This window comes from Annulohypoxylon truncatum (assembly GCF_022578515.1).
Source record: "Annulohypoxylon truncatum strain CBS 140777 unplaced genomic scaffold F4807scaffold_3, whole genome shotgun sequence".
In the NCBI taxonomy this organism is placed as follows: Eukaryota; Fungi; Ascomycota; class Sordariomycetes; order Xylariales; family Hypoxylaceae; genus Annulohypoxylon; species Annulohypoxylon truncatum.
The window spans coordinates 1352255-1368228 of NW_025953789.1; the positions used below are offsets into that span (position 1 = coordinate 1352255).

The 15974-nt window shown below is 49.2% G+C and overlaps 5 protein-coding genes across 5 annotated transcripts; 3 read left to right on the plus strand and 2 right to left on the minus strand.

Annotated features, from left to right (window-relative positions):
* The first annotated feature begins 1882 nt into the window (after window positions 1-1882).
* F4807DRAFT_208054 (uncharacterized protein) lies at window positions 1883-3860 on the plus strand. Its single transcript, XM_047993893.1, has 3 exons — window positions 1883-2227; window positions 2298-3251; window positions 3302-3860. The coding sequence occupies exons 1-3, from the start codon at window positions 2104-2106 to the stop codon at window positions 3637-3639; spliced, it is 1416 nt and encodes a 471-aa protein (XP_047858510.1). The 5' UTR covers window positions 1883-2103; the 3' UTR covers window positions 3640-3860.
* A 978-nt stretch (window positions 3861-4838) lies between these two features.
* Window positions 4839-6573, plus strand: F4807DRAFT_410070 (RNA-binding domain-containing protein). Its single transcript, XM_047996583.1, has 3 exons — window positions 4839-5042; window positions 5107-5487; window positions 5597-6573. Coding segments are annotated over exons 1-3 (801 nt in total). The 5' UTR covers window positions 4839-5040; the 3' UTR covers window positions 6015-6573.
* A 206-nt stretch (window positions 6574-6779) lies between these two features.
* F4807DRAFT_410073 (TPR-like protein) lies at window positions 6780-9766 on the plus strand. Its single transcript, XM_047996584.1, has 3 exons — window positions 6780-7351; window positions 7409-9493; window positions 9558-9766. The coding sequence occupies exons 1-2, from the start codon at window positions 7181-7183 to the stop codon at window positions 9179-9181; spliced, it is 1944 nt and encodes a 647-aa protein (XP_047858512.1). The 5' UTR covers window positions 6780-7180; the 3' UTR covers window positions 9182-9493; window positions 9558-9766.
* Window positions 9767-10648: 882 nt separating this feature from the next.
* F4807DRAFT_469728 (Ser-Thr-rich glycosyl-phosphatidyl-inositol-anchored membrane family-domain-containing protein) lies at window positions 10649-11531 on the minus strand (the record flags this gene model as incomplete). Its single annotated transcript, XM_048002740.1, has 3 exons — window positions 10649-10896; window positions 10947-11282; window positions 11339-11531. The coding sequence occupies 3 exons, from the start codon at window positions 11529-11531 to the stop codon at window positions 10766-10768; spliced, it is 660 nt and encodes a 219-aa protein (XP_047858513.1). The 3' UTR covers window positions 10649-10765.
* A 2321-nt stretch (window positions 11532-13852) lies between these two features.
* On the minus strand, window positions 13853-15282 carry F4807DRAFT_208259 (uncharacterized protein). Its single transcript, XM_047993895.1, has 2 exons — window positions 14652-15282; window positions 13853-14587 (listed from the first exon to the last, which is right to left on the minus strand). Exons 1-2 carry the CDS (start codon window positions 15108-15110, stop codon window positions 13955-13957), a joined length of 1092 nt encoding a protein of 363 aa, XP_047858514.1. The 5' UTR covers window positions 15111-15282; the 3' UTR covers window positions 13853-13954.
* Window positions 15283-15974: the final 692 nt, after the last annotated feature.

Here is a 15974-nt window from a genome sequence, read left to right on the forward strand (position 1 = left end):
CCAACTCGCCTCGATCCTATCCTGACCTAGTTCCTAGTAGTTCCTTGACGCCTGTAAATTTCGTATCTTATGGCAGTAGAAGGAAGTCCTTATTTTCTTCTTTTTTCTTATTAAAAGCCTTGCATTCCTTATCCATAAAAAAAGGACGATTTCTATCCTTTCTTGGAATTCGGAACTTCCGATTCAAACGGAGAGTAGAAGGGGGCGCCGTGGAGTAAAATACCCTTCGCCGTAGGAAAACATAGCATTGGTCTTTGGCAGGTCTTTTGCTGACGCTCGATCCTATCCAGAGTTTGTTGAATGCTTTCCCCGATGGCCTCCTACATAACTAATACCTAATCGGGTACCCTCTGCGTAGACATCCTACTACTACCGCTATTACTATAGTAGTTAGGTATTGGATGTGCTATGTAAAACCTCGATGGATTTCCATTGGGCCCATTGAAGCCAAGCCTCAGACATACATGTATCCAGGTACTTCTTCTCTAATGAAAGGAAACTACTAGGGACTACATGAGATGATGTACCTCATTACGACCCTGCTACCTTGACTCGGCCACGGTGCCGCTCATGGACCAGCTCCACTTTCCATGCACATGGGCCGACGACATCCCTGCTCAACCTTCCTCACGTGTGACCAGTACATCGCGCGCCACGAGGAAAAAGAAACAGCAAGCAATAACAAGCGGCGCATTAGTTACACATTAGTCGAAAAGCGAGCATAGCAGAGGTACACTGTACTCATCCTTCAAGTATCATCTCCAGCAATCTTCCTGGAAAAGGCCATGCGATTAATCCTTAGTCAGAGTAGACAGTAAGTCAGAGCGTCTAATACCTAGTAGCCTGGTAGCCATGACTACCCGCGTGTCTACAACGATTGCGGCATTGCCAATGTCTCTACTGCACGTATATAGTAAGGTACTTTGTACATCATCTAAATACATGCTACCTATACTGCATGGTTCGGTACATTCTCAAGTATGTACCTACTTATGTAAATGGAGATATGGAGACATGGAGACATGGAGACAGAGAAGGAATGGCCGTCCTCTCGGCTCTTTTTTCACCTGCCATTTCTCTCTTGCAGTTCCTCCACGCGCGCAGGGCTCCATGGCTCCCTCCTTCGATCCAACAAGGGGGGTGGTTTACATTTCTCTTTTCCATTCTATGTACAACTGCTTTTTACAATTCTGCTAAGAGACTTTGCCCCTAGTCAACCTGGCCAGTTCTTTTCTCTCTTAGGCCATTTTCCCATCTCTCCTTCTTTTAGAGAACATCGAGCATCCTAACCATCGTAACCCCCCTTGCAACCCTACAACCTTACTACCTGCAATCCCAGGTACACAAGCCTGGAGTTACCTACGGGGCCCTTGTCCACCAGCCCGTGCTGATTTGGAACTTTTGAACTGGGGGCTAAGATCTTTTCCTCTGACATACAACAATTCAGAATTCCTTTTTATTTTGTTTTATTCTGTTGCTCGTTTTGGCCTTTTAACTTTTTGTTTCCCGCGTCCGAGCCATTCAGATTCAGACCATAACCATCCTCTAGAAAGCGCATCGTCGTTATGTTGTATGTTGCGTCCGGGTGCTGGTACCAAAACACGCTCCTGACGTCTTGTAACCTCGAGCCATCTTCGTCCTAGTTCCAGACTTTTGCCCATCGACTTGTCCCATTTTCTTATACTACACCATTATTACCGCTTATTACCACTACTACTAGCTCTAGTCTTGAGGAATCGTTTTCTTTCTCCTTCTTTTCCCCCACACGAGCTTTGGGCCTTTGACGATCTAGTTGCGCCCGATTGCAATTGGCTGTTTAGTGTCAATGCTATTCTAAACCCCCGTTCGCCAATGTAAATCGCCCTTGAACACCGCGTTCTAAGTTACAGTTATAATTTTTACCGTCCTTTAGCCCTCCCGAGGGCGACTACCATCCCATACTACGAGGCTATCTTTCATGATTAGGAACTTTAGCACCGTCAATGAACATATTTTAACTCGACGACGTCCTTGCAACTTCCAGCTATTTCCCGCCACCTCCCTATCTCACGTTGCGTTGCCTAGTTAGCCTCATATAAAAAACCGCGGCATCAATCTTCGAAAATGGCGGCCGAACAGTCTCGGCCTGCGTCGCAGAAGCTCCCAGCCGGCCTGGCTACAGTCCTAAATGCCCCCGAAGAGAATCGGGACTCGGCCTATTATTCGAGTACCGATGCGTCTAGCAAGCGTACGTAGTTAATTACCATGTCCCTTATGCTAAGTGCGGAGTATTCAAGTTGCTAACTGTAGCCATGTAGATACTTCGGCCGCGTCTGGCATAGGCATTAATGTGTATCATTCCGCGCAAGACAAGACCCCTTCCCCCACGACCACGACGCTGGTTCCTCAGCCCCTCATATCCCCCGCGAGCAATATGAGCGTGGCGTCGATAATGTCGCCAACAACTCCAGGTGGCGGGCGTTTTGAAAGACCTCAATCATTGGATTCTATGCCGGGTGCCGCATCGCTAGGAGGTGCAGCAAGTGTCGGACCGGATTCGCGACGGGAAAGCGTGGACAGCAGGATTAACCAGGGTTTTGGCGACTTAAGATTGGGTGGTTCCCCTTACGCGAGCCAGAATCAGTCGACGGCATCGATTCACGGAGCTTTGGCACAACAAAGAAACCCTCGTCCGGGGATAGAACATCTATCTGTCCATAGGATATCCAATGGATATCAACCAAATATTGAGCGTACTCCGGATAGCCAACACACTAAGACGGCTCGAACTGCGCCTGCTATCACGGGCCCTGCCACTAGTACGATCGCTCGAGCCGCGGAACCTACTAAAGGTCAAGCATGGGCCTTCCCAGAAGAGGAAATTCAGCGCCTGCCCTCCGCGGTTGGTAATCATACATTTTTCGACTCGCGGAGGAGTAGTATTACGGAATCGATCGCGAGTAGCCAATTCACGACCGAATCCCGGCTACCTCCTGGACAGCGGCGACTCGATGATGGCCTTGGTCCAGACTTCCAACAAACGATTCACCACCACACGCTTCAACACAAACAGCTCTCGGATCTCCATAGCGAAGAGTCCAGCCCGCATAGCGGTAATCAACCATATAGCAGGACCCCGGAACTGCGTCAAAGTCATAAGCTTGCCGAAAGGAAGAGGAGGACGGAGATGAAAGAACTATTCGAACAACTTCGCGATCTAATGCCACAGGAGCGAGGATCAAAGGCTTCTAAATGGGAGATATTAACGAAAGGTATGCTGTTATGCAATTTGACTCCGGCATGATTATACTAACATTTCCAGCTATCGCCGAACACCAGAAGCAGACCGACACTATAAAGTCTCTTTCGGGACACTACCAAACTGCTATGCAAGAGGCGGAAATGTTGCGTCGTGAGTTGGATAGGATGCGCATGGAGAATGCGCAGCTTCGTGGGAACGTGCCGCTTCCACCCGGACAGGGCGCGCCGAATGCGCCTTTACCATCGCAGCCGTCTGCGGACCCCTACGGCCAAGACCCGTATGGAAGAGCCCCGCGACCAGAGCTGCCGCCTTTACGCGCGTTGAACGCGCCTGAATCAATGACGGGTGTTCAGTACGAAGGTCAGAGACCCAACGGGTTTCGATCAGATCGTTTCTAGCAAAAACAAAGGCACCGTTATTTATAATTTCTTTTGTCGTTGTAAACGTGTCATTCGGGGGGGCGGTAGCCATCAAAAAAACTAGAAACTTCCTGCGCATTTTATCGATACCCCGTACAAGATTACGGTTGCCGTCCGGCTGAATTCTTTTATGGCTGGCGACGAGCACCTCGGAACTTTATAGGCGCACTCGGACTTGGAACAGAGGATACTGTGTCGGATTAAGGTTACAGTCTAGTGTTTGCTACTTCGGCGTTGGGGAACTTGTGAGGCGGATGGTTTCTGGATTCCTTCTGGCTCGTCAGTGATCGCGGAGATTTTGATTGATGTCAATCTCTACATCTCATCATCTCGATCTCAATTCCGCGATCTACAGAAGACACAGACACTCGTCACCTCACCTATCTTATCCGAGAGGAGAAGGAGTTGCGCAACTTCTAATATGGGAAGCGGATGGCGAACCGGATGCGCCATCGTAATGTTTAGCGTCTCTTATCCGAGTGCTAGCTTTGTCGCATCACGGTCATTTTTCGCCTCCCTTCCTAGTGTTGTTAGGTTTGTTCGAATTGTATATATACATATACCCGCCGTCTTTTTAACAATTCGGCTACATTTGTGTTACGGTTATTGGACTGTTTGAAGATCACGAGCATTGTTACCAATGAGGACATATTGGGATGGGCAAGGAGAGGAATGGTGAGAGGAAAAAAAAGGCTTGGGAGCGGTAGGAATTGGGATAGTGTGCAACTGAGACTCGATCACCTCCCGAAGCTACATGGGTCGGATAGATCACGGCTCGGACATTCAAGATATGTGATATAGCATATGGTATTTGTATTGACTTCGTACGGACTATTAAGAAGTTGAAATCCGCGCCCCTGTGTGCCGCACAATTCCCATTGACCTACATAGGTACTCTCAGGTATGCCTCGTGTGTGTAGCAGGCTGATTAGCCACCGGCGGTATATATGTTAGCGAGTCAATATGAATAAGACTTGGGAACCATGACTCGTGTCTATAATTCCTCTCGAATCTAGTCTCTCGAGACCCCGAAGACGGTATATACACAGTAGATTCAACTTTTCGTCCTAGCACACGATAAGAGGGACGGATAAGAGGATTTTATCGCGCGGGAAAAAAACTAGGTAAAATACTAGGATGCTAGGCTAGGTACGGTCCACTTAATTGGCCAATTTTGCATTAGTGGGTGTGCGGGAGGTTTGGTGGTTTCTTATCACCCCATCGATAAAAACCGAAATTTTTTTCTGTAGAATTTCGAACTTTTCCAATTCACTGCAATCAATTTACAGCCGACGTTGTGATATTTCATCCTGCGTCTACAAATTTCACTTGATTGGCGAAGTCTATCTTTCTTTCCTCTACGAAAACCATCCGATCAAAATGTATGAATTGACACCCCTCAGTTGATCAGATATGGAAAATGGCTAATATTTCGAAATTTTACAGGCAGTCCATTCGTCGCGCAGCTGTGCGGGCAGCACGCTCTTCCACCATTGTCGCTGCCGCTGTCCCTAGACAGCAGATTGCCTCTTTCGCCATGCATGTGAGCAAGGCCAACGCAAGACCTGCTGTGATGCTGCCTCTTGCTCGCTGCTTCTCGCAGACGTCGCGAGTTGCGCAGGATGAGAACTCTTTTGAGAATGGCGTTGAGCAGACTGGATCTGGCGAATCTGCCCAATTCCCGGATGAGCTTGACAGAAACCAAACCGTTTTCATCAGCAACATGACCTTTGATGCCACCGACATCCACATCCAAGAAGCGTTCGGCAAGTATGGAGAGATCACCGAACTCAGGATTGCACGGGATGGTCGAGGTTTGAGCAGAGGGTACGTGAGCGCATTGGTCCACTTCACTTTAACGCTGGGGTGTACCACCCTTTTTCCACTCTTGTAGTTGAGGGATCGCACGAGCTCGAATTCGCTGACAGATTTGCAGCTTTGCTTTCGTTACGTTCAAGGACCAGGAGGCTGCCGACCGCGCGGTTGAGGAAGCCAACAACTCGTTCTGGCACGGCCGCCGCATCTTCGTGAATTACAAAAAGGCGAGCACCCCAGGGTCGGGGTCGGGGCGCAAATCGGCCCCGATGAACCCGACTGATTCGTTATATATCGGCAACATCCCGTACGAGACGTCCGATGCGGATCTTAACAAGATCTTCCGGGAATTGGACAACGTAACGGATGTGCGCGTGGCGGTAGACCGCAACACGGGCTGGCCTCGCGGCTTCGCCCACGCCGACTTCACGGACGTTGAGAGCGCCAAGAAGGCGTATGAGAAGCTACAGAGCTTCACTATCGGAGACCGCACTCTCCGTGTCGACTACGCCGAGAACAGAAAAAACAACAAGGTATAAGGCGTGATGAGACAGTGCTGACATTTCTTGCGACGAACCCGGAGCTGTTTTCTCATGGCTCACGAAAGGATATCGGTGGAATGCTGGGGTTTGCGACGTGACGGAGAAGGCATCATGGCGAGCGGGTCAACCGGCATGGTATCTACGAAGTCCTTGGCGGGAATCCATTCGAAAGAGATGGAGGACCAGGCCATTGTATGTAACAACACCTTCTACATGTAGAACATCCGTTTCTACCTAATAGGGGCTCGCGGTTGGCACAAAATGAGTGGCATGGTTTCGACGAAATTAAATGTACAAAATCTCCCTTCTTCACACGACATGAAATATGATCTTAGTCTTGCCCATCTCCCAAAGTGCTTCTACTTGGGTAGGAGACTATTTATCACTACTATGTACCTACCTATTTAATAGGTAGGTACATATCTAGAAGCGACCCCTTATGTGTAAGATGCTATTTAGTGAATTGGTCGTATTTATGTATGTACTAGCTCGACATTAGGCGGCATGGACATCCATTAAATGTTAGGGCTAAGGGCTCTTCTACCCAAGATACTCGTGTAAGCGTGTAAGCGTGGAAGTGTATTGGATGTGGTGTGTTTTAGCGCATTGACCACTATAAATCCAAAGGCAAATGTCAAATGGAAGGTAACCACGAAGCTTTGGCGGGGGGAGGGGGGCAAACGGTTGACCTCGGCGGCTACCGCAGGTAGAAATTGTGTCGCCGGACTTTCCTGCCCGTGGGGTTCCTCGGCAACTTGGGCAGTGACTTCACTACCAACACTACCAATATTTGGAAGAACGGCTTTGTAATAAAGAATAACGCCAAACCTATTTCACCGCTGCACTTTACTTACTAACTACTTACACGTGAACCATTTCTGTTCTTAACATTTACAACACTTTACACGCCTAATATTCTTTATTGACAACGTTGATTAATCCAGAACCCAGGAGCTCGCACACGGCGAGTCTCGATCAAACCTACCGCCACCCGAGAACGGCCTGATTTAAATAATCGGGCGACAGCTACAGCTACAGCCATCCCTCGAGTCTCCTATCATCCTTAACAACAACCAGACCTTGCACCGAAGCTGTGTCTATAGCTGTATTCACGAACACACACACGAATTTGCCTCTCTCATATCGTATTTAATCCCCTAACCATGTCTTTCCTTGGCGGGCCCGAGTGCTCGACTGCGGGCAACCCGCTCAGCCAGTTCACGAAACACACCCAGGATGATAACACTCTGCAAAGGGATCGTCTCAGAAATGGCACTCCCCAGGGTGGCATGGGCGGCTTTCGCAGTGCTGCCCAACATGGACCACAGGATGAGGTATGATGACGATAACGAGGTTTGGTACGTACACAAGCTAACTACATACGCTCGTAGATGATGAATTCATTCCTACAGCAAAATGGTCAGCTGCCGACCATGCCTCTCGAGGGCATGAATCAGATACGATTAGATCACCCCGCGCACGGCGTCCACCTGCGAGCGAACTCGACTTCGCCGTCGTGGGCAAACGAATTCCAACACAACCCACAGGCGGCGATGGAGTCGGCTTTTAAGGTTCCTCAGGGCACACAATTTGGCCCCGAAGATTATGCCAAGTTCCAGCGGATGACCGGCCAGGCAAACTCGTCGCGAGCAAGCCCCATGCCCTCCGCCATGCAATATCAAAATCCAATGATGGGAATGGGAATGATGAACGGTATGAGCATGAATTATGGCATGGGAGGCATGGGAATGCACCACCCTATGGCCGCGCGGCAACAATTCCAAGAAAGAACGAGCCAAGACAAGGGGAAAGGGAAGGAAAAAGTGGTGGAGCTTGATGACCAGCAGTGGGAAGAGCAGTTCAAGCAGTTAGAGTTGCAGGAAAATGAAACCAAGGATGTCGACGAGGCCGCCGCACTGGAACCAGAACTGAACAAATTGGACGAGAAAATCCTGGAGTCGGAAACCAACGAATTCGGCGATTTCGAGTCGATTTGGAGAGGCATCAGGGCAGAGGAGGCGGCCGGCAAAGAGATGCTCGACGAGGAAGAGTGGATTGAGCAGACAGCGGATCCTATAGACTGGTCTGAACGCTTCGGGGATTGGAGTATGCCTGGTGCTAACAGCAGGTTGATGGCTGATCCCCAAATAGAAAACTATCTCTTTGAAGAAGATAACCTGTTTAAGAACACGGGCAATCCATTTGAAGAGGGTATGCGGATTGTGGACGGAGGCGGTAACCTGTCTTTGGCAGCTCTCGCTTTCGAAGCCGCCGTCCAAAAAGATCCCACGCATGTGGAAGCGTGGGTTCAGCTCGGCATGGCCCAGGCACAGAACGAGAAGGAAACGGCTGCGATCCGAGCGCTCGAACAGGCGAAGAACCTTGATCCGAATAATGCACCAGCGCTGATGACCCTAGCCGTCTCCTATACGAACGAGGGCTACGATAGTATCGCCTATCGAACGCTAGAGCGGTGGCTCTCTATCAGATACCCCTCCGTCATTGCACCAGGTGACCTTTCGTCTCCATCTGAGCTTGGCTTTACCGAACGACAACAGCTTCACGACCGGGTCACAAATCTTTTCATCAAGGCGGCGCGGCTTAGCCCAGACGGCGAGCACATGGATCCAGATGTGCAGGTGGGACTGGGAGTGTTATTCTACGGAGCTGAAGAGTACGACAAGGCGGTGGACTGCTTCTCGGCAGCTCTAGCATCAACGGAACTTGGATCCTCGAACCGACAGGGTCAGGTGCACCTCCTATGGAACCGACTAGGCGCAACGCTGGCCAATAGCGGCAAGAGTGAGGACGCCATCGCCGCATACGAAAAGGCATTAACGTTACGGCCTAATTTTGTTCGGGCACGATACAACCTCGGGGTAAGCTGCATTAACATGGGCTGCCACGCCGAAGCGGCGGGACATCTTCTCGCAGCTCTAGGCATGCACAAGACGGTCGAGAAGGAAGGAAGGGAGAAGGCACGAGAGCTACTGGGAGGAGACGTGAGCGACGCGCAGCTCGACGCCATGACGACGCAGAATCGGAGCACGAATCTCTACGACACGCTGCGGCGCGTGTTCACGCAGATGGGCAGACGCGACCTCGCGGAGAAGGTCCTGCCGGGCGTGGACCCCGAGGTCTTCAGGGGAGATATCGAATTTTAGAAGAACGGGGGCATGGTGTATTGGTACAGCGGAGAGGGTGGGTTGTGGTTGTAGGGGTGGAGAAGTGAAGGAGGGTTTCTTCTTTTCCTAAGTGATGGAAAGGATAGGACAAGAGGAGGAACAGGGGAGGAAAGGTCGTCTAAGCATTACTCAAATCTGTCACAATGAGGACGATGAATGATTTGTACAGCGACGGACGATGGAAATACGGGGTTTCGTTGGAGGAGGCCAGATTGGATTGGATGGGGTTTGAACAGAGGACTCGTCCGAGTCGCCGGATCAAATAGGGGGAAATGGCTTAGGGTCTACTAGGTATACTAAACATCCATCCATTGCAATCACTTCGTTGTTACGCTGTATGACTAAACTGGGGTAGAGGATACGGAGCGCATTTATGTTACTATGGTCTTCTACTTAGGTGTGTATAGTGTTGATGGGGGATACGCTGTCACTCTACGGCGGCTTTCCGCGTGAAGTGAATTGCTCAACCTACCTAGATTGTAATAGCGAGCTCGTTTAAACTTGCGTCTACGTTAACTATGAGTATCAGGTAGCGGCAACGAGTAGGTGGTTATAAACGAAGTGATCCAATCTGCTAGTAATGTAGGTATATACTAGACGGTTGAGATTAGCCGGAGAGCAATAGTCATGGATTTAGGATGCCTTGCTTTTTACAAGGAATCGTTGTATCATTTCGTTGCCTCGAAGCCTGGGTATTGAAGAGGGTTGAGGATACATGATTTGACATAGCAAGACTAGGATATATCTGATCTCGAACACACAGGCGCACCGGTCTACCGCCTCAGACTACACGATGCGCATCCCCAGGGGCGGTTATACCCGTCCCGAGTCTCGAGTCTCGAGTCTCGAGAGCACAAACTGTCGAGCCGTTGAGGCGGCACCGTAACTACCCAGGTAAGCACACAAACTCCCAAAGCCATATATCTACCTAGGTAGTCAACTAAGTATCTAATCTATGCACGATATACCCATCGATCGATCCTCGGCTGCGGTAAGGTGCACGTACCCGAACGAGATTCCTGCCATTCTACTGGTTTAGCAAGCAACCCTCCCCATCCATTGTTACTTACTGCATCGCTGCAACCGCCAAGCTACGGTAAAGCGGGATGCAGTAATGCGGGTTGTGCGTGTGGAATCTCCCACTACAGATCTTATCCGGTGTTTCACCATTCCACCGTACAGTACTACAAGCATGACCGTTATACTAAACGACGACGGAACTGGTCACAACCTTGCAACACAGGCACTTAAGGCAGTATCCGTCGCTGAGAAGATTATACATTTGCTCTACGGCCAGACTTTTACGTATACAACATTTGCAAGGAGGGTGTCCTGAGACCGCTTTGGGTATTTAGAATTTCCCCCATTCAACCAGTAGTAATGATCCCTCAAATCAGAGCGTTTCCTTTTCCATTATGCGTCGGCTATCAAAATTATGCCATTGTACAAACGGTGCGAGAAGCATATTTTATACAATGAAAAAACCCCTACCCCTCCCTCTAACGACGAAAGATCGTGCTGCTTCGGTAGAAGAATAGTTAGTGCGCATCGTATATCATGTGTTTACATGAAGACGGCGCCGACGGCAAGCAGCATCGGGGCCACAAACGGAGCCACCGTCTGAGCGGCATTCGTGTTGGGCACGACGGAAGCCGAGGTGGAAGCAGCTGCAGAAGTCTGAGACGCGGAAGAGGCTATATGTTGTTAGATACAGATCATATAATAACACCTATGTTCTACTTACTGGAACTAGCAGACGTGGCGCTAGACGAGGTGCTGGAACCGCTGGTGGTGGATGAGGAAGCAGAGCTGCTAGTAGAAGAAGCAGAAGCGCTGCTAGTGGTGCTGGTAGAGAGGGTGCTGGAGACGGTGCTAGACGAGGAAACAGTGGATGAGCTGGTGCTGGTCACGGAGGATGTGCTGCTAGCAGAGCTGCTGCTGCTGCTGGCGCTGGTGCCACCAGAAATGTCGAACTGCTTGCTGTAGTTCACCTCGGTGCCATCGTTGATCTCCAAGGCGTAGGTACCGGAAGCCAAGGTAGTGGAGGGAGTCCAGGTGTAACTCTCGCCAGTTTGGCCAGCTGCGCATTGTTAGCATTAATAGGTCCTATAAATATCTAATTCATTCGTGACTCACAAGTGATCTCGCCAACGGTCTGGAGGTTGTCGGAAGAGCCGTTCTTCAGGGTCAGAGTGACAGCGCCAGAAGCGTCAGACCAGGTGATCTCGAAGGGCTTGCCGACGGTGATACCGTCAAAGTTAGTGTTGGTGAACTTTGCCGCCCAAGCCGGGAGGGCGGCGAGGATGATAGTAGCGAAAACGTTCTTCATTTTGACTGTTGCTGATTGGTATTAAACCGTCTTGAATGAGTGACAAGAGAAGCTGTGGCGAGAGGAAGACAAATATTAGCAGGGTTCGCCCAGTGAGAATTATATAGCTAGATGATGCCTGAGTGACGTTCTCCAGATGCTAAGATATCAAGTGCTGAGTGGCGAAGGCATAACAAGCTGAACTGAGCACAGCTGTGTCTTCGCGCTTGTCGATTTGGGGGATTTTCAATATTCGCGACGCCGCGGCTAAGCAGACGGAATTGCGGGATATCTGATCCTTTGTCGACTTGCGCCGTAGGCGTATAAGAAAAATGAATGCGAGTCAACTTACCGGTATTGACTACTTCTTTGATATTAGAAAAAAGTGTATGGAATAAAGGCGGCGAGAGAAATGGATTTGGTAACGAACGTGGTTTGTGTGGAAAAAGAGTGGAAGTTGCTGAAATGAGCGGCTGATGTAAAAGGAAAGAAAAGAGTGTGTGAAGGCTCATGTGCTACTCGAGTCGCCAGGTAGGTGCAGGAGAAGCCGCGTTCCCGGGAAATTGCCAAATGAAAATAACAAGATTTACCAGCAATAGCTAGGAAGCTACGACCATAGTTACAACGGCTAGAATTTGACCCACAGTCCACTTAATTAAGTTTAGTAGGGCCATTTGGGGGCAATTTGCCTGCAAATATGCTGCTATCCAGCATTCGGGAACATGATCTTAGCACTTCTTTCCTTGTATAGAGATACAGAAATAGCTAATCTTGGTAGGGCCTAATGTGGTAGATCTTCTTCAGCCAATGAGACACCACATTAATCTTCAGGGTTCCATCCTAGGCTTGGTCTATGTCAAGTCTAGCCAGTCGGCGCACCTGGTACGCAGTCGCGTCCGACGTTGGTGCCACTAGGTGCTACAGCCTACCGCCGGTGGTACCCCATTTAAACACATTCTGACAAACTTCGGTGAGGTCTCACTTACCACATACCTTCACCTTACGAGCCCAGTCCGTGAGTCCTATCCCTTGGTTTGGCGATGACGAGTTCAATCACCAATATCGGCCACATCCTTCGAAGTAATAAATGTTGATACACGCATTTAAATTCCAAAATTCCGTGGATGACGTACGTCAACTGCCACTTCACTGGGATGTCTCGGCACCGTAATCTTCATGCATCATGTCTACAAAGTCTCAAGAGGTCTCAGAACGCCCAGGGCGCCCACGTTTGCATGGCGGAAAAAAAAGAAAAGGTTTCCTTCAGCATATCAACCCTACCAATCCTTCGGGACATACGACACCTAAACTCAGCCTCAATTAAGGTAATTACTAACGACGCACCGAAATTCTTGTGCTACTACACCCTTTCCCTAAGTTCACGATTCGGTCAGGACTACCTAGTATATCACCTAAAAGTGGTTTGCTACTTCAAACATTATGTACATATCGCACATGTATGTATGCATACATAATAAGAACATGCAGCCACTAATAAGCAGGAAATGTGAAAAGTCCATGTCCGGTTCGCAGCAGGATCTTTACCTGTGCCCCCTGTGCTACTCCAAGCGGGTAAGCGGGGCCGAAGCAATCTCGCTAATAAACCACGCTATGTCAAGTCAGTTGGTCTTGAGTGATTGGTTCCTGCATCGAGGACCCAATGTGATCTAGACGACAGGGGCGTTCCCTGACGAAAGCCACATGCAGCTTCCCCAGATATCTCGATATGCAATTCAGAGGGGTTCCCCTTTTAACCATCTAAAATCATCACAAGCCTAATAACCGACCACGTTCCTTAGGCTTTCTTCAAACTTCGTGACTAACGTGAGAAACTGCACAATAACAAACCCAATCGAATGTTATTGGAAACTCATTTTACGCGGAAGATCTCATTCTATTAGAGTTGTTGTCACAATAGTGCTATCTGAGACTCAATTCTTATCCAACCTGGTATGCGATATGTTTATGTCGACTGATACACTCCATTCCTAGGGTGACCAAGGCAACCAGAGTGGATTAATGCGCTTTGATACAACAACTTTCGGAGGAAACCTCCGAAATGTACGTAAGAATGAGGCAAGAATATCAGATACTGACCAGAATTCCATGCGAAAGACTGGGCTTCCTCGTCCATGCCTTTACTCAGGAGAGGTCGAAATCATCCGGCTCGGACACGAGTCGAAGAATCGAGATAGAGTTTCAACTCTACCGATTCTCATTTACAGTGGCATGGCTATGTAACTAATATCAAGCGCTGATCCTGTTGCCGATTCTCTCACCAAGTGCAGTAAATTCACAGCCGTCATGGAATGTGTTCAGCAGCTTCAACTCAAGGTAACTTGAGCGAGAGAATGAATGACCTCGCGTATCTCACTATCACAAGAATGGCGACAGCTTGGGTTTATGCGAACCCTAGACCTCACCTTGTGGCTATGTGGGTGTTTTTAAGGGAGACTACAACGAACAACGCCGCGTCGGACACCCTCTGCCTCTTCTCGGAGTTCTTCTACGTTGGCACCCAGTTCTCGGGCCCTGGCGACGAAGTCGTCTAATGAGCCGCCTACGCCGAAATAAAGCTTCTTAGCGCCGACCAAGGCTTCGGCAGCATTTCCCTGCTCCCTCTCCTGCTTCATAAAGGAGAATATGGTTTGCGTAAAGGAGCCAAGTGCAAAGGGAGAATAAATGGTCTCTGCGCCGAGTATGATAGTATGCTGTTTGGCACCGTTTCCTGTAGTGGGTATCTTTCTAGAACTAACAAGGTCGATAAATTCAGTCGACCAAGCGCCTGAGAAGAAAGAAAGAGAAATCTTCTGAGCCGATAAGAATTCTTCAAAGGCCCCAATGACGTCTGGCGTTAGATCTAGTTCTCCCTCTGAAAACGCATCTTCCAAGAGAGGCAGCTCCCGTCGTTGATGAAGGGCCCAGCACAAGATAAAGTTGGGCAGTGTCACAAGCTGCAGAACCGTTGGATTATAGTCGGCCAATACTATAGAAAGTGTGGAATTCTTCTGGGGCGTCCGACGACTGAGGCTCCACTGAAAGAGAGCTAATGAAGGTAGAGCTGTGCCACAGCCGAGCTATGAACATCGATTCAGTGTTCTGTACATTTTCTCAAGTCTAAGCGTAATCGAGAAGACGTACCTCGATAATGGTCGGGATTACGGTCTCATCAGCGAGAAAGTCCTTCGAGGGTGAAAGGACCTTGACGAGGTCCACACTGCTCTCCCAGGACTTGAACCCGCCTTCATATACACCAGTCTTCACATCATGGTTGCCCAGGCCAGGCTCGGTCTCACCCCCATTATCCTCGGCCATAAGTTGGACTCTAACATCCCAGAGCTCTCTCCGAGCTAACTGGATATCCCCACTGCCATCGAGATCTATATCCAAGATGCCGTAAGCGACCTTTGACGGTAGCTGAGCGAGCATGTGATGTAGGTCATGAGAAGTGGCAGGGAGTAAAGGTTTACCCGCTACAGGAAACGCACTGGCGGAAGGTTGCGGCTGCACAGATTCGCTGGCATTGGGGGCCGCGGAATTTAACTCGCCTTCGTCCTCTATGTCGTCACCAGAAAAGGAAAAGGAGAAGTTCCCAGACATGTTGATAGGGCGGGCCAGCCTAGGACTCGACCTTGTTTCTTGGTATTCGACGTTGTAGAGTTACGGTATCAGGGTTTGTGACAAAGGTGCGTCTGCAGATCCTTGGGGGGAAAACCGACAAAGTGATATAAAAATGCAGAAATACTAATGCAGGGTAGTACCTATTATGATAAGCTGCTGGGATCCATGCGGTCGGCGCGGGGGATCTTCGGGCTAAGCTGGCTGAGTTAAGACTGCTTATTCATGTCAGTAGCCAAAACCTTGCAACGATTTGTTCTTCTGTTTTCTTACAAAGATGTATACTAAAAAAGCTTAAGCTTATCGTAAGCGGATTGACCAACCAACGACAACGAAACATAATCCAAAATACATCTTAGGTCACTTCTTCCGCATTACATGAATTAAGATCCTCTCATAGACCGTTGATGCATTGAATTTCCAATTTGGCCTGGTTACCTCGGGACAGATGCACGCCTCGGTGGCACGAATGTCTATCATTTAAGTACGATGCTGCACAGTTACCTATGCAGTGAGTGATGGATTTTGTGGAGTCAAGCTGTGGTTGGACGGAATACGATGAGCTACAGCCCCATTCATGATAGCAAGCAAGATGACCTATCAGACGGGGGACTCGTGAACTGATGAGCTTCCTAGTTAAAAGCGATCTTGCCATTTTCTATACTAGGTGGCCAAGTTCCTTTCGACTCCTCGCAGCTCCTCGTAGCTGTGAAGCTCCGTTATAATGGACCGATTTTTCGATTTCTCATCCTTCTGCCGGCAGGGGGTGATGGTGGTAAATAAATATCGCCCTCCCTTATTTGGTGACTGTATACGAATATCAGACGTAAATACAACCTAGCTGAT